The following is a 22,613-nucleotide window of genomic DNA, read 5'->3' as shown; positions in this document are numbered from 1 at the left end:
AGCCATCTTGGGCTAAATGAGACTGTATCTCAAAACATAAAACAGCAAAACCCCACATCACAAAACTTCATCGTCCAAACTACTTTTAGCTGTACGGACAGTGATGATACATGTTTTTAGAATATTGAACAGTTATCACCACCAGGCAGCTCTAAAATTCTCTTCATCTTATAAACCTGAAACTCAGAAGGTTCAAAGACAGAAGGTTCAAACAGTTAAGGGCACTGGCTGCTCTTCCAGAGGACCCAGGCTCTATTCCCAGAACACACGGTGGCTCACAACTGTCTGTTAACTCCAGTTCCATGGAATCCAATTCGCTCTTCAGTCGATACATGACATATGCATAAAATAAATAAATAAGTGAATCTTAAGGAAAAAAATCCACCTCATGTAGTGACACATGCCTCTAATCCCTATACTTCAGAGACAGAGGCAGGAGAATCTCTGTGAATTCAAAGCCACCCTAGGCTACAGAAAGTTCCACAGCACCCAGGGCTGCATAGTGAAACCCTGTCATAAATAAATAAATAAATAAATAAATAAATAAATAAATAAATACATTTGGCTTTTAACTTTTAACCATCAGTGTCCCCTTTTCGATGCTAGCCAGTTCTTGACTCTATCAGGTAAAATAACAGATCCTGGCAGGCCCAGGAGAGTACAAAGTATCCTGACTATGTGGCAGGTCTCAGACATATTTCCAAAGGTCAAGGTTCTCTCTTGTTTGGTAAAGCTCATCATGCTATTGATTAACCAACTTTTCATCTAAATCAGGAAATAATAAACACAAAAAAATACTGTCAATATTTTCTGAACATCCTTCCCTGCAAGTCACTTGATACATGTCCTGTTTAAAACTAAATAATAACATAAACTGACATATCTCTCACACAAAAAATATTTCTACTGATTTTTGTTTTATTGTTTGCTTTGTTTTGTCTTGCTGTGTTATCCAGGCTAGCTCAAGTGATCTTCCTTCCCCTCACCCTACCAAATTCTTGGAATATAGGCACATGCAAACCATCATACCTACATTCTCACAACTTCAGATACAAAATTTTAGTAGAAATTAAATTGTAATTGGTTTTTACTTGAATTTGGTAAACACAAGCTTACTGAACTAAATCTACCACAGATAACGTGGGAAAGGGCTTAAAGATTAATTTAAAGAACATTCTAGTTTGTGTTTGTATTCCCACTAGGTTAAGTGGGAAGTTTCACTGTAAGGCCCTCTCAGCTCTGTATCAACTATGTCACAGACTGCTAATAAAAGACCAGTGAGGACAAGGGTTAGGAGAGCCTGGAGCTTCCATACAAATAGGGTAGTATTCAGCCTTCGAAACAGCTATATTAAATCAAAGAAGCCAGTCATGAAAGAATAATGCCTTATGACTTCCTTTATATGAAATATGCAGAGTAGGCAAATCTAGAGTCAGGGAGTTCATGTGCAGCTGTCAAACTACAAGTGGGAAACTACAGATGGAAGTGAAAGCATTTGGGGTATGTGTTGGGGGGGGTAGTGAAAATGTTCTAAGATTATCACCTGTTCTGATTAGAGAGGGTTATGAAATACATGCAAACACTGGGGAGCAAAGTTCACAGACAATCAGCAAGTCCCTTTGACCTCAGAGCTGGCAGATGAGCCCATATGACATGACAGATATACAGCCTGGAGAACTGGTGTTACAAAAAACCTCTCCAGATATGATGGGAAAAGCAACCAGATGCCCCTTGACCGAGCTGTGGGCATTTCCCATGTTGTACTAAAAAGTCAAGGTCACTTTCCCCAAACTCCTGAGTGATACCAGAATTCAGTAAGACCATTTCATCCACTTAACCAGAGCATGAACCAGAGGCATAGGAAAAAAGAAAGGCAAATGCACTGGGGAAGAAACCCAGTTTGCCCAACAGCTACAGGGTAGGAGGTATATATACTCTGGTAGTTTTCTGAACTCTAAAGTGAGTACTTTCAATATTTCTTAAGTGATAAAAGGTTAACAGGACCAAACAGGTAGTGTGATCAGAAACTTAGAAGGGTACTCTTTCTGGTCACCTCTCCCTCTTTGTCTGGAAAACAACAACCCCCTTTCCTGCCCCCCCCCCCAAAAAAAACCCACAAAACTAAAGTGACGCCATCTACAAATGGTTCTTAACTAGTTTCCTAAATTCCTGTTCTAACTGCTAAAAACAGATGGTGAGTATTAACGACACAGAAGTCACATATTACCCCTAGATTTCTATTTTAAAACAAGGCTGAACTAATATAATACATGTATGTGTCTCCTGAGAAGGCCTGGGAGTGGCAAGAACGAGCTAGCCAGCAGTCATATATGGTGTCTCAGCATCATTCTCCACTAAAGGAAACTAAAACTCTTTGGAGAAATGACTAGGCTAGTGACGGCCCATAGAAAGGACAAGAGGAGCCGGGCGGTGGTGGCGCACGCCTTTAATCCCAGCACTTGGGAGGCAGAGGCAGGTGGATTTCTGAGTTCAAGGTCAGCCTGGTCTACAGAGTGAGTTCCAGGACAGCCAGGGCTACACAGAGAAACCCTGTCTCAATAAAAAAAAAAAAAAAAAAAAAAAAAAAAAAAAAAGTTTAAAAAACAAAAACAAAAAAAAAAAAAAAGAAAGGACAAGAGGGGCTGCAAACATGGACCCAGATTTGGTTTCCGGAACCCTATCAGGCAGTTTACAAGCACCTATAATTCCAGCTCTCCAGGGAATCGGGTTGTCTCCACTCACGCACATATGCAAGCCCAAAAGCACGTACACTTAAATACTAAAAATTTAAAAAAGAAAGTTGAAGAGATTGGACTAACTTCCTGAGCCAGAAAAGAGGTTAATGAAGTACTATACAGAATCATGGAGCACAAGGGTCACCTTGAGAGGATTCCTAATGGCCAAACCACAGCGCCATAATAATTGATACTAAAGGACTGTGACCTCCTAGGTAAAATAAGGCCTTGTGATTTCATGCAGTGTATATGATACATTTAAAGACAGGAGAGGAGAGAAAGTTCATCCTTAGAGCAGAGTGTCAGTAACTGCAGAAGGAAAAGTTAGAAAACTATCACTGGGAGCTAAAATTAAGAGAGTGTCCCTGTAATTCACCCTTTTATGTTCTCGTTGGCATTCATGAAAAGGGCAAACTACAGAGGCAGCAAACAGAGCAGCGGTGGCAAGGGCAGAGTAAGGGCTGCTGAAAACTACACAAAGAAATAAAGAGCTGGCTGGGCTCATGCTTTTAATCCCAGGACTTGGGAGGCAGAGGCAGGTGAATCTCTTGAGTTCGAGGCCAGCCTGGTCTACAGAGTTCCATGACAGTCAGTTACATAGTGAGACCCTGTCTCAGCAGAGAGAGAAAGAACCAGAGGACTAGAGGAAGCAGGTCATAGAATCATCCTGGACCTCGACTGTGGAGGTTAATTATACACTGCACCATTTGTATGTAAGAACTTGCAGGTATACACTAAAATGGCAAAGCAAGAAACTTACTGCCTCTAATACAAGGCTAGCCTGGACTACCGTGTGAGACTGCCTCAAAAAAAAAAAAAAAAAAGTCTGTAGACAAACTTCCTAATTTTACTCTGAAGAAAACAAAGTCTCTATGCCAATTATCCGACTGTGTTGGCTTTTCATAGCTTGACTATTTGTTCCCTAAGAGGTTTCATCGATGCACAAGTGTGAACTTCGTGGTATTCCAGGGTCATCAGCATTGAATGAATCAGATTTAGGAAGAAACAAGATTAGCCCCCACCAAGGACTACAAAAGATCATGGGCATTTGAAAGAAGACACTCTTAAGTTTGAGATGCATCTTAATGTTTGAAACAAAAACAAAATTCTGGGCAGAAAAAGAAGAGTGAGACCAGAGAGAGGAAAACCATCCTTAAATTTTGAAAAAGTAAAGACTATAATAGACAGTGGCCACTATCCTTTGTAGAACAAACTGTATAAATAAATGACTAAGTAATTACCAAGAATTTTGGGAAAAAAAAGAGCCCCTTCGAGTTAAAAAGACTACAGGGTGGTTAAAGGAGGAAAGACATAGTCAAGGATAATCAACTCAGAACACACCAGACCTCAAAATAGACCCTGAGGAGGTTCACTGTGAAAGGCTCATCATGAAAGAGAATAATTAAAGCAAGAAGAAAAAAAGATCTTGTGGACTAGGAAAGATTCTCCGGTGTATGATAACAGGGGCAAGAAGCCCTTTATAAAGGGAAAGATAGGAAGATTCAAAAGAGGGTATACATAATATCTAGTACAGGAGGTGGTTGGAAACCAAGGACACAGAGGAAAGCTGGGCCTTGGAAAAGGAGAAAGAGGAACCCAGAGAGGCTGCCAGGAAGCTGAGGAACCCCAGAGGGCTGGGGCAAGAGGCACTACAGAGGCAGATACTTCAAAGACAAGAAGAAAGCAAGACGCAGGAATTCGAGCAGCAATGAGGGCTGGTTCAGAAACACATTTGCCAGGGTACAATGGCACACGTATTTGGTGGCTTTCTCTGACAGCAGCCAGAGGCCAAAGAAGAAAGCCACCTGTGAGAAGGCAACCAAAAGGTGACTTGCCTGCATTCGGCAGGCTTGTGGGCCAGCACTCCTGGCTTCACTCCCTCTTTCTGAACAAAATTTTCCTAAGGCTGCCTTGGCTTAAAAACTAAGTCTTAACTTTTAAAACCAAGTTAAAGAAGTAATGTCATACTTTCTCTTAAATGCTTAATCAAATTGTAGTTGGTTTCTTTGGTTATTGTTTTTTTTAACATGCAAGCGTCACTTATTGTAAACCATGAGGACAAAAGTGACAGAACTTAAGAATGGCACTTACCTGGTAGCTTCGGGAAAACCCATCCTGTAGAGGGTGACAACCACAGCGCCACCGAGGCCTAAATTGTGCTGCAGAGCCACCTTTGCCCCGGGAACCTGCCTCTTTCCGGCTTCGCCTCTCAGATGCCAGCAGAGCTCCGCGCACTGAGCCAGACCTGGCGAGTCGAGCACAGAGCGTCCCGGGCCGCGTTAGAGCGCAGACTCCGCCCACCCGCCCCAGCGAGCCGCTAGTTCGGACTTCCCGCCAAAGCCACGCTCCCCCTCCTGAGCTTAAAGCCCAAGATTCACAGCTAGTTCCCACGCTAAAATAATTAGCATTTTAAAAAGACTCCAGTTCAGGAAATCAAGACTTGCTCTCCTCAATCATTCTTTTCTGGTGTGTTGAAATGGAAAACAGCGTCCGGCTGCCCAGGGTGGTGCACACCTTTAATCCCAGCACTCGGGAGACAGAGGCAGGCGGATCTCTGAGAGTTCAAGGCCAGCCTGGTCTACAGTTTGAGTTCCAGGACAGCGAGTGCTACATAGTGAGAGTCTGTCTCAAAAAAAAAGTGAAAAAAATTTGATGGGAACATTTTGAAAAGCAATGAGATCAAATTGAACTAAGAAAGATGTAGGTGATATGAAGTGGGAAACAGGAAAAATGAGGTGGGAGTAGGGAGCGATCTATAACACTAAGAATATTTGAAATACTCATAAGGAATCCTTATTTTATATTTACTTAAAATATATGTAATACATATACGTGTATGTGCATACATACATACACATATGTATACATTGTTTGTTTAAGTGGCATTATACCACTTGGGATAATAGCACCCGTCCCAAGAGCCACAGACTACCTAATAAAAGGCCCTGTGCCAGGCATGAGGAATCCCTTTTGAAGTTTCAGTCAGAAGAGCTCAAGCTTGATGTCATCCCATAAGTCAAAGGTAAGTGTCTAGTGCTAAAGACAGCACACACTTGAGCACAGGACTCGAGAAGTCGAGCTGGATCTGCTCCAAAAGCCTCCTTCCTGAGGACTAGCTTTCATCATACCAGAAGGTGCTATGCTATGTAAGCTGGAAGGGAAGGAGGGGCAGGATCAATAGTCCTGACCAGCTGTGGTGCCTATGAACCACAAACATGACTAGCACAGCAAGATAACTCTAAAGGTGCAATAGTAACACTTACGTCCCACCCCACCTCAGCTCACTCCCTCGTGCAGACAGGGTTTCTCTGTGTAGCCTTGTCTGTCCTGTAGATCAGACTGGCCTAGAACTCACGGAGATCTGCCTGCCTCCCAAAGTGCTGGGATTAAAGGTATGCACTACCAATGCCCAGCTGACACTTATATCTTGATGGTAAATACATACACTCACACCTAATTAAAAATAAGCAGGGTGGGGTTGTGGAGCATGCTTTTAACCCCAGCACTCAGGAGGCAGAGGCAGGCAAATCTCTGTATTTGAAGCCATCTACAGAATAAGTTCCAGAACAGCCAGGGATATACAAAGAAGCCCTACCTTGAATAAACAAACACATGAATAAAATAAATAAAAAATAAAAATAAATCTTATGAAAGACTTAGATTATATGAGAAGGTATGACAGTTCTCGGAGTCAGACTCTGGCAAATGGAAGATGCTCGTGGTACAACCCTGAGCATCCATGACAAACCATAGAGAAATGGTTCCATAGAAGAGAAAAATTAATAAAAAAAAAAACTGCCTGTTAGTTTTTTAAATGATAATAAATGAACCAAAGAAAAAATAAAAGAAGAACACAGCAACAAGGCAGTGCACACACTACAGCTACCTGGTGTACTCAGTCTGCCCGCCTGGCCCAACCCTCGTTTATCTTATTCCTGGAAGACTTTGGTACCCAGGACCTTCTGAATCCTAACTAAGTAGAGTACAGTACCCTACTGTAAAGCAATGGCCCCTGGCCCCTCACACACTTTCTTCCTTTCTCCTCCACCAACACAACACCTAGCTTTTCTATTTTCTACTGTATTATACGCTTATGAAATCTGAGTGTTTCATTGTTGTTGTTTATTGTTGGTTTTTTGAGACAGGGGTTCTCTCTGTAGCCCTGTACGTCATAGAACTCATTCTGTAGACCAGGCTGGCATCAATTGACTCACAGAGATCCTTCTGCCTCTGCCTCCTGACTGCTGGGATTAAAGGGGTGCATCACCAAGCCTAGCTGAAATTTTGAGTTTTAACTAGTAATAAAATAAGGTTAACTAATTAGTACATTGTTAACTATAACTCCTCTATTGTGAAAACTGTAAGAACTTAAAATAGTCCACTAATCAACAAGACACTGTAAGATAATAAAGAGGAAGCACAACCATCTCCACACCGCCATCTATCTTTACAGAAATAAACCACAGAACTTTACCACTGAGCTACCTTAGACACTCCAATACAGAAGGTGGCATTTTTCAACTAAAGACCTAACAGTCAAAGTGATTAATTTCAGTGGCAGTGGAGCCATAGTAAAATTCTAATCTCAGAATTCCTAGTCCAGTTTTCTCAAGAGAAGTAATCTTCCATGAAGTAAAGTTCCATGAAGTGCTAATGAGGTGTCCAACAACACCCAATGTCCTCATCTGAAAGGATCTTACCTGGAGAGTCTTGGAAGATGTCTGTTAGGAAACATCTTGTTAGCTAAGTGCATTGCAGCTAATGGGAAATCAAATGACTGCAGTTAAAAAGCATTAAAAGCACCAGTCACCATCTGAGTTCAGAGAATCCAAGCATACTGAAATCACAGACTTCAGCCACTCATGGTGGCTCGTACCTACAATCCTAGCATTTGGGAGGGGGCAGGTAGGGAGACGGCTTTAAGTTTAACGTCACCTTGAATCATATAGTGAGTTCCAGGCCAACCTGAGTCAGGGCTCTCTCAAACAATTAAAACAAGGGTCAGAAAGATGGCTCAGCAGATAAAGATATGTGCCACCATGCTGGATGACTTGAGTTTAAATCCCAAGACTCACATAAAATTGGAAAGAGAGAGCCAGTTCTCTCAAGTTGTCCTATGATCTCCACATGTGTGCCAAGGAACATGAATGTGTGCATATATGTTCACATACAAAAAAAAAAAAAAAAAGATTAGGGCCTAAAGTATAATTCTGACAAAAATGCATTGTCACCTGTGGCGCCCAGTGGGTGTCCCTTTGAGATAAGGCCTCCACTAGGGTTTATGACCCACTTTCCTCCATAAGTGTTGTCCCCTCTGTCCACCAGGGCTCCACCTTGTCCTGTGGGAGACAAAGTTAATATTCACAAATGTTAAGATATAACACTGGCATGTTTGTTTAACTCTTCCACATAGCCAAGGATTTCTAATATAAACATTACTTAAGAGCTTAATAAAGTGTTATAAATGCTTCTAAGTGTTGAGTAATAATATTGAGAAATAAGGGTTTATCTTTCAAGAATGTTCTGCATGAAATAAGCACTTGGTAGTTCCTAATAGCCTTGTGGCTTCCAAATTGCCCTGACTGTAACAGAGAAACAGAAAAGAATTAATATGGCCAAAATAAATAGTCTGCAACATTTTAACTAAAAATTATGGATTCAAAAGTTATAATTTTCCAAAATTTTTCCAAATTTTTCTCTCAGGTTTCAGCTGTAATACTATGTGACATATACATTTTTTAATTAAAAAAATAAAACAAAACAGTATGCTGGCTGTGGTGGTGCATGCCTTTACTCTCAGCACTTGAGAGGCAGGTGAATCTCCGAGTTTGAGGCTACCCTGGCCTACTGAGCCAGGATAGCCAGAGCTCCACAGAGAAACCCTGGCTTGAAAAGCAAAAACAAAACAAAAGAGCAAGATTAGAGGTTGATTTCTGGTAGCGTGTTTGCCTAGCATGCATGTGTCCTGGTGTTTGATTCTAGCATAACAAAAAACAAATTCACAGAAGGAAAACAAAACAAACAATAACAACAAAATTACTTTATGAAATTAAGGAGAAAAAAAGAAGACAGTATCGAACCATAATGATTAAAAAAGAAAAAAAAAAAAAAAAAGAGGTTCCACAGCCATAGGAGAGATGGCACAAGAGCACATCTTTCTCACAGCCCAGAGGCAGGCAGAGCTCTGTGAGTTAGAGGCTAACCTAGTGAGAACAGTCAGGGTTATGTAGTAAGACCCTGTCTTAAACCAACATCCCCCTACCCAAATAAAACCTACAAATTTATTTCATGTGCTTCGTGGCCTCCACATTGCCTGGTAATGATTTGTTCACTGTTTGGGAGTGGCCACAAAATAAACAAAAGTGCATGAATTATATAAGGTGTTGATCCAGATGCTTTTCTGATTGAATACTAAGATCTGGGAGCCCCAGACGTGATGCTTATGGTCTCAGTGTGGTCCAGATAACAGTATGCTGAGTAGCCACAGCCTCGGAAAGAAGGAAGGGAACCGGCCAGCTTCTAACACAACCATCTGCTTCTGAAGGAGTTCAGGCAGGTTACGGGCTGGGTGTGAGATGGCTACAACCTAAGGAACCATGATGGCAGTGACAAAGACTGACAACATGTGCTATACTCAGAATTTATTTGAAGGCAGAGTAGGAACCAACAGGATTCAAAGATGAATTTGGTGGAGGTGGTATGAGAAAGGTGACTTTAGATTGATTCTGCAGAGGCTGAAGGATCACTCAGCAGTTAAGAGCACCTATTGGTCTTGCAACAATCTGGTTCCCAGAAACAAACTTGGGCAGTTGACAACCTCCTTTAACCAACAGCCTTTTCTGTCCTTTGTGGGTCGCCCTACATATGCTCATATATGTACACACATGGGTATACACACACACACACACAAACACACACACACACACACACACAACAAACCTATAACACCCTGAAAAGTAGGCAGTTTGCTTCCTGAATCTAGATTTCAGGGAAGCACTCAGAGCAACCTGAAAGTCATCATCACACGGTATTTAACTGGGCTCCGGCTGCATGTTCCCCGCATGGTGTAGGGGGTGATTCTGATGCTTTGTTAGGGAATCTGTGTTTACTGACGCTGTAGGCCACCAACTGGTTTTTGCTCTATCAATAAAGATGTCAATGATCAATAGTTGGACAGAAAGAAAGAGGTGGGACTTCCAGGTTCCCACAGGCTAGGAGGGAGGACGAGAATGGAGGTGAGGGACCCTAAGGGCTTTGTCCAGTTCCACACTCTGCCTACGGCTTCACCCTCCTGTCTGGGGTCATGGCTAGGCCAAGTTCTATTCTCTACCCACAGGAACATTGTAGAGTAAAAAATTCTCACAATGCACTGACTGATAGTCACTTGACTCTCTGGAAAGTCCCAGGTAGATGTGTGTCATGCTTGCTAGCCAATAGATTTAAAGGTCAATATGCTTAGCCAATAAGTTTGAACTGTAACCTTGCTGATGTAACCTGTGCCCCTAAAACGTATAAAAACTGCTTGTAATACCCATTCAGGTCGCCTTCTAGTCACTTGCCTTGAGGGACTAATTGAAGGTCGACCCCAAAGCACCAGAAAATAAACCTCTTGCTTTTGCATCTATCTGCATCTTGGTGTCTCACTTGAGGGCGTATCAAAGAAAGTACCACTGACAGAGGATTGGGGCCTTACAGAGGTACTTGGGGGAGAGAGACGAGACTGACTTGGAGCTACAAGAGAGATCTTACAAAATGGAGGTGGAAAGGGAAAGCAGCCTGAAAAAACCTTGGGCAAGAAGACCAATGGGCTTCACAGAAGGTATCTGAACAACTAAGCTGAGGGCAGATTTAGAGGTGTTGAGCTAGGAGTGAAGGAAAGGGCACACTAGCTGCAGAAGGCTTAGAAGAGCCCAGCCACAGAGCCAATAAGGCAGTTTAAAAATGAGCTAAGATGTGTGTGTCTTTTATCCGCACATCTGAGATAGCTCCTGGGCGGGTGCGTGGCTGTGACTAGTTGGGAACACAAAGTGGTGTAGATAAAACTACAAGCTACACAATATGCTTCTTTCCCACAGTGCTCCTCTCCTATGATCACCACTGAAGGCATGCATACAGTGCTACTCACTGAAAAGCAAAAGCAGGAAGATTAGCCAGTGAAGTCTCAGGGAAGCTGCTGCACATGGCAGAATTCCAGTTATGCTTCCTCAGGCTTCTTTATCAATCTGCTCTGCACAAGTAAACTGCATCCCAGAACAGCACAGCATGTCAACAAAGGTAGTGTTCCAAAACTCAGTCTGTCCCCCCTTCCTCTACACCCCAACCTCGACCCCCAACACACACACACACACATACACACACACATACACACACACAAAGCCACACACACACAGACTAGCCTTGAACTCTAGATCCTCCTTTCGCTGCCTCCCAAGTGCTGGGACTACAGGTGTGCAGCACCATCCCACTGACATCCCACCTTTCTACCAACAGAACCAGGAAAACAAACCCCACAGGCTGAACAGTAAGCACTGAAGGCCACAGTAGAGAGAGTCAGAACAGAGCCCCCATCTCCCTCATTCTGAGTGTACACTTATACTCAGAGTGAGTCTGAGCTTCACTCCAGAGCTATAGATGCACGGGATAGCCCCCAAACCAGCATAGCACAGGCTCAGGAACTAAACAGAGGCATCAGCTGCCACCTCAGAAGGCAAGTCAGAATTTGTGAGGACAAACTGGGCTGGCTGCTTGCTAAATCACCAACAGTGAGGAGCTGGGAGATAACTCAGTTAGTAAAGGGATTACCAAACCTGAGGACTGAGTTTAATCCCCGGTACTCACATAAACAGCTGGATGAGGGGTGTGTGTTTGTAATCCTAGTGCTGAAGAGGCAGAGACCAGCAATTTCCCAGGGCTCACTGACCAGCCTGACTACCCTAAAACCAGGAAGCCCCAGGTCCCAGCAAGAAACTTTGTCTCAAAAATAAAATGAGGGGAGTGGATCCTTAGGAGTGACACTGGAGGCTGATGCCCGTTTCCCTATTGCTCATATGACATGGCCCCACCACTCCTCTCCAGAGGATGCTGAACAAAGTAAAATTCATGTGTTCAGGATGCAATCTAAATTATTCATCCTACAAAGAATCTGGAAAAAAAAAATCAACTCCCAAGACGGAAGGACCCTGGACAAACCCCAAAGTCCAGACTACAACATTATCAAGGACTTTCAAATTGATACGAGAGCTGCAAGGTGAAGGAGGCACAGGAAACAAACACCAAGATGGGAGTTCTCAGCAGAGCTAAGAAGCTGGAAAATTAATCAAACAGAAATTTGAAAAGTGAAATCTTTGAAATAAAAGACTGAGTCCAGATGTGGTAGAGCATGCCTGGGATGCTGGCACTCAAGATGCAGACGCTGTAAGGTCAAGGCCAGCTCCAGATAAGCTACACAGAAAGGCTCTGCTTCTTTGCTCCTTTATTTATTTTTTCAGCACCAGAGATTGAACTCAGGATCTCCTGTATGCAAGCCAAACACTGCTTACTGAGCTATATACCCAGCATGAGCTCTGTCTTTGTAAAGAAAGGGGGAAAAAAGGAAAGGAAAGGAAAAAGGAAAGAAAAGGAAAGGGAAAAGGAAAGAAAAAAGGAAAGGAAAGGGGAAAGGAAAAAGGGAAGGAAAGGAGAAAAAGAGGACATCCTACCACTCTGGAGGCTGAAGCAGGAAGCTTTTGTGATCAAGGCTGGCAAGATACTGTCAAAAAGAAAAGAAAAAAAAAGAAAAGAAAAGAAAGACAGGAAGAGCCGGGCGGTGGTGGCGCACGCCTTTAATCCCAGCACTTGGGAGGCAGAGGCAGGTGGATTTCTGAGTTCGAGGCCAGCCTGGTCTACAGAGTGAGTTCCAGGACAGCCAGGGCTACACAGAGAAACTCTGTCTTGAAAAACCAAAAAAAAAAAAAAAAAAGAAAAGAATGAAAGACAGGAAGAAAGAGGGGAAGAAAGACAAACAGAAAGAGAGAAGAAAAGAGAAAGAGAGATAAAGAAATTTTTGATTAAAAAAACAAGGAAAGAAAAAATAAAAAGACTTACTCCAGTGGCTCAGAGCAGACAGGGAATTTTAAAATGAACAGATGGCCGGGCTGTGGTACCCACCTTTAACCCTAGCACTCAGGAGGCAGAGGCAGGTGGACATTTGAATTCAAAGCCAAACCAGGTCTACAGAGTAAGCTTCAGGACAGCCAAGGCTACACAAAAAAACCCTGTCTCAACCACCACCACCACCACCACCCCCAAAAAAAAAGAAAAGAAAAGAACTAGGTTTGATCACTAATACTACAAAAACAAAGAACAAGTGTCACAGACTTGTGGGATAATACCAAAGGCTCTAAAACAGACGCCATGGTGATTCCAGAATGTAAGGAAAAGATGGACCATTTGCCTTGGTACACACAACTCCCAGGGTTACATCTCCAGAACTGAGTGGACCAGGCAGGATGGTTCCCAGCTCCCAGAGCTTGGGAGGAGGTGAGGACATAGGGACCGAGAGGCCACGTCCATTCTGTACTGTCTCAAAAAAAGGGAAGAAAAGAAGAGAGAAGATGCTAAAATTTGAAAGTGTTCAGGCTAAAGAAATGAAAAAGAGAGGAAAAACCCTGAGTGCTGGAGAAATGGCTCAGTGATTAAGAGCACATACAGGGAGGCTGAGTGGTGCACATCTTTAATCCCAGCACTCAGGAAGCATAGGCTATGGAATCTCTGTGAGTCTGAAACCAGCCTGGTCTACATAGTGAGTTCCAGGACAGCCTGTGTATGGAGAGCCTGTCTCCAAGACAGAGAGATTGTGGAACATTATGCCCTAAATGGAATGTCTCCATCAAATCCCTCCCTCCCCTCAGGGCAGGGGAACCCATCCACTTCCACTTCCCAGTGCCAAAGTAGAGGAAATGTAAGAGCCAGAGGGAAGGGAGGATGCCAAGAAAGCAAGGCCCTCTAAATCAGCAGATCAAAGCTCATATGGACTCACAGAGACTGAGGCAGCATGCACAGACCTGCACAGGTCTGTACCAGGTCCTCTATGTACACATTATGGCTTCCAGTTTAGCACTTTTATGGGATTCCTGAGTGTACAAATTCTTGATTCTTAGGCCTCCTCTAATGTTCTCTTCCTTCTGTTTGTTTGCCTTGTCCAACTCCAATGTAGTTTGTGTTATCTTATTATATTTTGTTGTTCCCAGCACCCATATGGCAGTTCACAACCAGATTTAACTCCAGTTCCAGGAGACCCAATGCCCTCTTCTGGTTTCCTCAGGCAATAGGCAAACACATGATGCACATATGTACATGCAGACAAAACACATACACACAGAAGAAAAAAGAAAAAAATAAAGAAGAAACAACACAGGCCTTGTGTTAGGGGCTGGACTGATTCTGAGGCTTTCTCAGAGACACTGATGAAAGGCCAAAGAGAATGCTAATTCTGTGTCCTTGTCCAAGGGCAGACTTGGCAAGGCCCAGGTCAGGACTGGGACAAGACCTCAAGGAATATACGGTTTTCTGTTTCTGGGAACCTGGCAAACCCTAAAGCCATATAAAAGCCTAGTACTCCTACAGCAAAACAGAAAGTGGAGATACGGGAATCTCTGGGAGCTTGCAAGCAATCAGACAGAGGCATTGTCTCAAACAAGAAGACGTCCTCTGACCTCCACAGACATACAGGCATTCCATAACGCTTTCTCTCTCTCTCTCTCTCTCTCTCTCTCTCTCTCTCTCTCTCTCTCTCCCTCTCCCTCACACACACACACACACACACACACACACGATCTTTAAGAATGAAGAAAGCAATAGAAATTATAAGTATCTAGATAAATATAAAACCCTTTTTCTTCTTAATGTCTTCAAAATACAATAAAAGAAAATTATTTCATCATATTAATATTTTCAATCCAAACAGATGTAATACTGCAGCAGCTACAAAAATAAGATCAGTGACAGCAAAGAAGAGTTGGTTAATGGGCCTAACTGGAGGCAAGGTTTCCACCTTGCCTGTGAAGAGTCATAACGTTAACTACAAGGAGACTGAAGGTTACGTACACATACATACATGACCTTTAGCAGCAGTTCTTAGCTGGGAGAGACGTTACCCACAGGGAGAAATCTGGCAATGTCTAGAGCTATTCCTGGCTGTCACAACTGTGGGAGGCATTTGTGGCACTCTGTGAGTAGAAAGCCAGGGATACTCACTGCTGAACACCCTAAAATGTGCAAGCTCTACCACAGAATAACATCTCAAATGTCACAGTGCTCAGGCTATCCTATTCGCAGCCACTAAAAAAGAAAAAGAAACAAAGGGGCTAAGGGTGCAGCTAACTTTGTAGAGTGCTAGAACTTGGAACACAGAATAAAAGGATCAGCGGTCCAAGGTCACTGTGAGCTACATATCAAGTTAGGACTAGCCTGAGGGAAAGGGAGGCCTATGAGATGGCTCAGCAGGTAAAGGGCTCGTGACACACACTAGATGCCCAAGTGTGACCCTGGAACCCATACAATGGAAAAAGGAGAAAAGCAGTTCCAGGAAGCGTCCTCTGGCTCCTTATGTGTGCTGTGCCACACACAAGTCAATTCACACAACACACACAACACACACAGTAAACATTAACGAGCTAATTTTTTTAAAAGAAATCGTGCCCAAAAAAAGCCAGCAGATACATTAAAATAGTATACTAAAAATGTTCAAATAATGCAAAAGAAGACAGAAGAACAGGGAAGAGAAAGTAGAGAGCACAAGTAGAAACAACGAAACAGTAAAACAGTCACTGACCTATATCTAGATATCTATATATAGCGCATGTATTAATATTATATTACACATATATTTATTACAACACAATAAAGACAAATAACAGAGAACCACAAGGCAAAGATTTAAATAGACCTAAAAGACATAAAATGAGGTGCTGGAGCGATGGCTCACCAGTTAAGAACACGATGTAGTGCTCTTCTCCAGAGAACCCATGTCTGATTCCTAACACCCACTTAGGGTGACTCACAACCAGCTGTAACTCCAGCCCTAGGAGATCCAGTGCTCTTTTCTGGACTCCATAGGCACCTGAAGTCACACATCCACATAACCACAGACAGACACTGACATGTTACACATAAAGATAATATAAATCTTTTGTTGTTGTTGTTGTTGGTTTTTTTTTTTTTTTTAGGTTTTTCGAGACAGGGTTTCTCTGTGTAGCCCTGGCTGTCCTGGAACTCACGCTGTAGACCAGGCTGGCCTCAAACTCAGAAATCCACCTGCCTCTGCCTCCCAAGTGCTGGGATTAAAGGCGTGCACCACCACCACTCCGCTTAAATCTTAAAAAAAAAAAAAAAAAGAAGAAGAAGAAGAAGAAAATACATGTGAAAATAAAGACTAAGATGAGATACAATTACAATCTCTTGAGCATTCCTGAAATGTACACAACTGACCATCAGGTGCTGACAAGGAGGTGAAGCAACCAAAAGTTCACACTCTGAGGAACATGGTGTACTTTAGAATGGAAAAGAACCCTTTAAACGCACCAACTAGTTCTTCTGTTTTTCTTTCTGCATGTCTATTTAAACACAATTAAAAAATAGTTGGGATTGCAGGGCTAATAAATTCTCTTTAAAATGTAACCATACATTCTTACTACTGATTTGCATCATGTAAATTAAGGACACACTCTGTTATACCAGTGTTTGTGTTGTCCAAGACTGGATGTTCTAAAAACTCTCTTACATCCGTTTTGCCCTGTGTGGCAGAGTCAACCTGTAGGGAAAGGCAATTAGTGACTTGTATTGTTTAAAGATGAAAGTGAAACCTTCTCCACGGGATTTACACAGGGCCCTTCAAAGACACTACCTTCTGGACAGAGCCCCAGGGCTTCGTAAGTCAGGAGTTCGTTGGCAGAGAAGCAATCGTGAAGCTCTATCACGTCGACATCGCTGGGCCTCAGACCGGACTTCTCATAGCACTTCCTGGCAGCTTCCTTACTCATATCATAGCCGACCTACATCCATAAATTCATTGCCAAGTAAATAAAGGGCACCAACATTTGGCCTTTTAGACAAAGATTTTAAGAGAGTAATACATGCATAATATTAAAACCTCAAAATATCACATATATTGAAATCCCAGCTGATTCTGCATTATATGAAAAAATCTATAATATAAAAATGTACAACTCAAATTCTATACCCTAAGATATTGAAAAAGGACTTAGAATCTGAGATTTAACTTATACTGTTATGAAATCATAGTGTATAGATGTATGATGAAATCATAGAGTATAGCTGTACTGATGAGGTCATAGTGTGTAGCTGTACTGATGAGGTCATGTATAGTTGTACTGATGAGGTCATAGTGTGTAGCTGTGCTGATGAGGTCATGTATAGTTGTACTGATGAGGTCATAGTGTGTAGCTGTGCTGATGAGGTCATGTATAGTTGTACTGATGAGGTCATAGTGTGTAGCTGCACTAGCTGAAGAGAATTTTCAATACATCATTTTAAGCAGACATAGTGAAAAAATGGGACAATTTCTACAGGAAAATATGTAACCTGTTTTAGAAGATCATACAGAATTCAAACCATTTTTGCACAGGCCATGTTTGATTTTGATTCAAGGAATAAGGCAAAAATACTATAAAGTGTGCTATAAGACAATTTGAGTATAGTCTGTATGCCATAACCCAATTTCATGGTCTTTACTGGTCAATGTTCCACTGAAGGGACAAAACACCTAAAAAAACAACTGAAGAGCAGGAAAGCTTTTGTTTTGTTTTGTTTTGTTTTATATTTAGACAGGATTTCATGTAGCCAAGGCTAGCCTCAAATCCACTGTGTAGTAAAGGATGACCCTGTGTTCTTGTTCTTCCTGACTTACCACTAGAAAAAAATTAGTCTGCTTCATGGTTTTGCAGGTTTCAACCCAAGGTCGCTTGGTACTAACACACAAGGCCATTGCAAGATTTTATACACACACACACGCACACGCACACGCACACGCACACGCACATCTCATAGCAGAGAACACATAGTAGGGCAAGGCAGTTCACCTCATAAAGGCCAAAAAGCAGACAGAGTGCTAGCTTTTCAACAACACCTCTGCCCTGAACCCCACTGAGCTATGAATCCATCAATGCCGTAGTACTTTGATTAGGTTAGGATCCCCATGAAGCAGTCCCCTCCCAAAGACTTCACCTCAAAACATAGCTCAATCAGGGACTAAGTCTCTAACACAGGAGCATATAGGGAACAGTTTAGGTCCAAACCAAAGCACTGATTAAGTTATGTGAGCATTTCAAACTTGTAGCACGTGTAAAACTATTTTATAAACTGTACTTTACCATGCAATTGTTTCTGTGGGCTGAGGATGAATCTTTAATTGTTCAACTCACTGTAGGTCTGAACTCTTACTTTCTCTTCAATAAGGGCCCACCCCTTTAATCTCAGCACTCAGGAGGCAGAGTTGACAATTTCTGAATTTCAGGCTAGCCTGGTCTACAGAGAGAGTTCTTGGACAGTCAGGGCTATGTGGAGAAACCCTGTCTTAAAAAAAACCAAAACAACAAAACCCCAAACTCCAAACCAGCATGTCTAATGAATTAAAATACCTTACTCATGGCTCCAACTTAAATAACATCTGGTTAGCAATGTAGCTGAGGCTACCCCTGAATTCCTGATCCTCCTTCTTCTATGCCCCAATTACAGGAGTGTACCAAGCCCATCTCCCTCACAAATCCTTAAGGATGGGCTACAATGAGAACCTTCTAGATCAAGTTTTTCTAATATCTTCCAGAGCTAACAACAATACAATGCTAGGCTGGAATTTAAAATACGATTTCCTTAATCTGATTTTTTAAAAAAAAGAATCTCTGACATACCAGTTTAATAATACTGTTTTCTTCAAATGTACTGGGCAGGTCGGTCATCATCTCCTGTGCCACAATTTCCACAGCTTTGGACTGCAGGCCATACTTCTGCACAAACTCCTCACTAGACAGAACTGCTGCTGCAGCGCCATCTGAGGTGGGACTAATCAGAAGTGAAAATAATTACTGATGCCAGCATCTCCTTGGGTTTCAGACTGGGAGCTAGGAGAAGAAAGACCAAGCACGCTTCCTAGCCAGCGCAGTCTTCTCTCTGATATTTACGTTAAGTCGCACATCCATCCTGTTGGGGCTGAGCCTCTAGCAAGACCTCAGATGGTCCTCACTGCTCAGTCTGCAGTCTCTCCCTCAAACTCTCACTGAAATAATCCTGGATATGCATGAGGTGATTTCTGGGGCCTTTCTGTGGAGTGAGTCTAAAAGGCTGCTTCCTGTTAATACTATGAAGACATATGCAGGAATCATCCAGAAGCTAAAAACTAGCAGGTGATCTTCCTGAGATGGTTCTGCCTTGGATTAAAATCTACGATGGGTTTGCTAATGCAGGCAAGGCCCAGGACTTTTCATTTTAGGAAAGATTCCTGCTATTTATATGCCTTTCTTGTTATTATTAAATATATATAACAATCACTGCCTTTTGACCAGATTTCTGCAGAACAATGAAGTGATGCTAAATTGACAAATAGATGACTTCTTAATTCTTAATGATGATCTTATAAGAATTCCTAAAATTAGTAATTTTTAAGCTCTTTTATAATAAGACTGCTATTAAATCTTTTCTGATATCAAAACTTCAATGAGAACTCTGCCAGTCTTAAAGTGTCCTGAGTTGATTGCTTCTGAGATAGCAAGCAGGCATCTACCACTCAGAGTACATTCTAAGAGGTTGTAAAACCATTAACCAATGTTTATAAAAAGGGAACTAAGGATTTACTATAGGTGGAAGGACAGAAGGTAAAATACTAACTAGGTTTATGTGTACAAAACTTCACTAATACTTAGTCACAAAAGTTATGGTTTTTAACTCTCGGTGAACCTGTTAAGCTGGTGAGAGATGACGAGAGTTTAGGCAGATAATGACTCAATGGATGTGCATGTAACGTTCTCTGCTGTAAACTTCTTATTCAATTTATGATTTAAATTTATGTTTGAACTTCTAGTGAACTTTTGTAAAATAAAAAAAAAATGGATGCTTAGAAAATCCATGTGATCTATTCTCCTAGAAAAGGTACAAAAGACTAGGAAAGACCACATCTGAAGGTGTAACACTGGAGAGAAAGCACTGGGAGTGAGGCACTGGGAGCAGAGCACTGTTACACCAGAGCAGGGGAGAGAGCAAGGTTAGAAGGAGGGTGGAAGAACTTAGAAACTATTGGTGACATAAAAACTAAGAGCCATGTGCAGAATGCAGAGGGAAGGAGGGAAGGAAGAAGCTGCAGACAGCACAAGGAACAGGCAGGCTTCTCCTCACCGTGGGACAGGGAAGGTCTTCTCTTTATAGCAAGGCAGCCTTAGTCTCACTAAAGAGAAAAAAGCTTTCTTCTTACAGACTTGGGCTTGGGTCTAATTTATTTAAAAGGGTAGAAGCTTTTTCTTTCTCTATGCAATAAAGATTGGAACTCATTTTTCATTCAGAATGAATGAGTTCTTTCTGCACCGGTGCTTGGTCTTTTTCTCCATATGCTTATGTAAATATGGATCTGTGTGTGTGTGTGTGTGTGTGTGTGTGCGCGAGTATGTAATTATGAGATAAGTATGTAAGCTGGGCCCAACTAGTTCAAATGGAGATTTGTGAATGTATATGCATGAATCTGTATATGAATTTATGTGAATTTAATCCACATTTGTTTATCTAAAAGCTTTTCCTTCTGTGACCGTGATTCTCTTCTCCTGGTTCAGTAGAAGTTTATTGCTCCCAACTTCCCCCTCACCTGACAAGTGAGAGGCATTTGGACAAGAGGGAAAAGGCTTTAGCAATTAATCCTTTACTTAATCCTCTGCTGTTTTACGATGAGGTGCTAATTGCCAGAGACTGCAGTTTCTGGCCCAAAATGAACTCAGGAGGCAGCTCAGCTGCAGTAGCAGGTAACTTAGACTTAAGATAGGTAAACATTCTATTATTATACAGCCACCATAAGTATCTGCAAAACCAAGTCTTACCTCCACTGAAGCTCCTCCCCCCACTGCCACAAGAAGAACCAAGATGAAAGAAGAATCGCGGGGGGCTGGCCCCCAGCAGACACAAGGTATGGGCTCACACCACTCCAGCTCTGTTATACCCCAGAGAGCTCAGTCTGAAACCCTTTTGGAATCTGGGACAGAATATAGTAAATCCAGAGGTAAGTCCCCTGAGATCTCAACACAGACCTACAGTAATCTGTGAAGGGAGGTGGCACACACCAGAAGCCCCCAGTGAGTTGGGAAGGATCTTCTCAGTAGGCTGTCCCTCAGTCTGTAACAGGTGACAGCTGATCATTTTTTTAACTGCATCCTGGACAGTATCTCCGACGCTCAGCCAGGAGTGTACACAGGACCACACAGTACTCAGTCCGTGTTCCAGGAGTGAGAGTGGCAGGCAAGTTTCAGGATGTGAGTATGAGCTACAATTCCTTCTCTCCTTTCCGCTCTTATCTTCCTGTATTAAAGTCTACAGGGAAAGCAAGCTGCTCCAAGAACCCCGGGGCCGCACTGGCATCTAAGGCAGTTTATTAATGAATAAACAGAGGCAGTCAAAGCAAACAGAAGCTACTAGACAGGGAAGAAGTCAAACCTATCTTTTCATGACAGGAGGGGATCAGCCTCAGAGCAGCCACAGGAAATAAGGGTACACTCTCCTGAAGTAAGCAGAGTGAGGAGGAGCACAGTGGTCATTCTACAGAAGCTGCAGAGACAGCATCAGGGTTAGCCACTGAGGGACGGGTAGGGAGGAGAGCGGTCATGTCTAGGAAATGTTACCATGCTTCTCTTACCAGCACTGTAAGACAGTCAGAAAATCGAAAACTGGTTTTGATTTCATTATTTCATCTAAGCTGTATTCATCTTGGAACTGGGAATACCTAAACACAAGATAAGGGGTTACAAGAAGTGAAGAAGCAACTGTAAGGCAGGCAGACCTCTGAGTTTGAGGCCAGCCTGATCTACAAAATGAGATCCAGAACAGCCAGGGCTACACAGAGAAACCCTGTCTCAAAAAAACAAAAAACAAAAAACAAAAAAAAAAAAGGGGGAGGAGGAAGAGGAGGCAGCCATCATCAGAGGTAGAACTGTGACCTTGCATGCTCAGAATCACAGGGCAAAATAAATCCAATTCTTTCTTTATAATTCATCCAGCCCATGATATTTTTATGGTGCTATTGGCAAAGGGAAAGGATCAAACATTGTACATGTTTGGCACTGCTTTTATACAGATTCTAATTATGAGGCATCGATTCAGTTCCCAGTGGATGACTTTCCCACAGAAAACACTGAGTTCACGCTATGAACCACCAATAAACACATTCAAAGACTGTTTATCAACAAGAAATCCGAATACATCTGATATCATTTACTTTAGATTACTTTTTGGATATAACTAATTATGCTGTTTTTCCAGAATAAGTTAATAACATTAAAGTGACTGGAATTCATCTCAGTTGTAAACTAAATGTGCATTTTACAATTGTTTTTGCTGTGCAAAGACATGAACCTAGGACCTCACAAATGCTAATCACTAACCCTACCACTAACCTACATCATCAATCCCAGTTAAAAATTTTAATACCTATCACTCTTATTCTTATTTAAAAGAATAATTAAAGCCAGGTGGGAAAAACCATGTCTATAATCCCAGTACTTAGGAAGCTGATGCAGAAAGATGCCAAAAATTAGAGGCTAGCCAGGGCTATCCTCTCAAACTCTGACTCCCCTATAAAAAGAGAGAGAGAGAGAGAGAGAGAGAGAGAGAGAGAGAGAGAGAGAGAGAGAGAGA

The 22,613-nt window shown here is 42.2% G+C and overlaps 1 protein-coding gene across 1 annotated transcript in view; it reads right to left on the bottom strand.

Moving 5' to 3' along the window:
- Scp2 (sterol carrier protein 2) overlaps positions 1-22,613 on the bottom strand; it is a 71,081-nt gene that overhangs the window by 22,230 nt on the left and 26,238 nt on the right. Inside the window, exons 6-10 of the mRNA XM_028785783.1 lie at positions 21,616-21,702; positions 18,641-18,791; positions 16,618-16,765; positions 7,967-8,074; positions 4,827-4,980 (exon numbers count right to left, since the gene is read on the bottom strand). Coding sequence (XP_028641616.1) covers positions 4,827-4,980; positions 7,967-8,074; positions 16,618-16,765; positions 18,641-18,791; positions 21,616-21,702 — 648 coding nt within the window. The remainder of the gene's footprint in view (positions 1-4,826; positions 4,981-7,966; positions 8,075-16,617; positions 16,766-18,640; positions 18,792-21,615; positions 21,703-22,613) is intronic.

The sequence above is a fragment of the Grammomys surdaster genome, unplaced genomic scaffold, assembly GCF_004785775.1.
Source record: "Grammomys surdaster isolate TR1022 unplaced genomic scaffold, NIH_TR_1.0 100, whole genome shotgun sequence".
Taxonomy (NCBI): domain Eukaryota; kingdom Metazoa; phylum Chordata; class Mammalia; order Rodentia; family Muridae; genus Grammomys; species Grammomys surdaster.
This window is presented reverse-complemented; position numbering and strand designations above follow the sequence as displayed.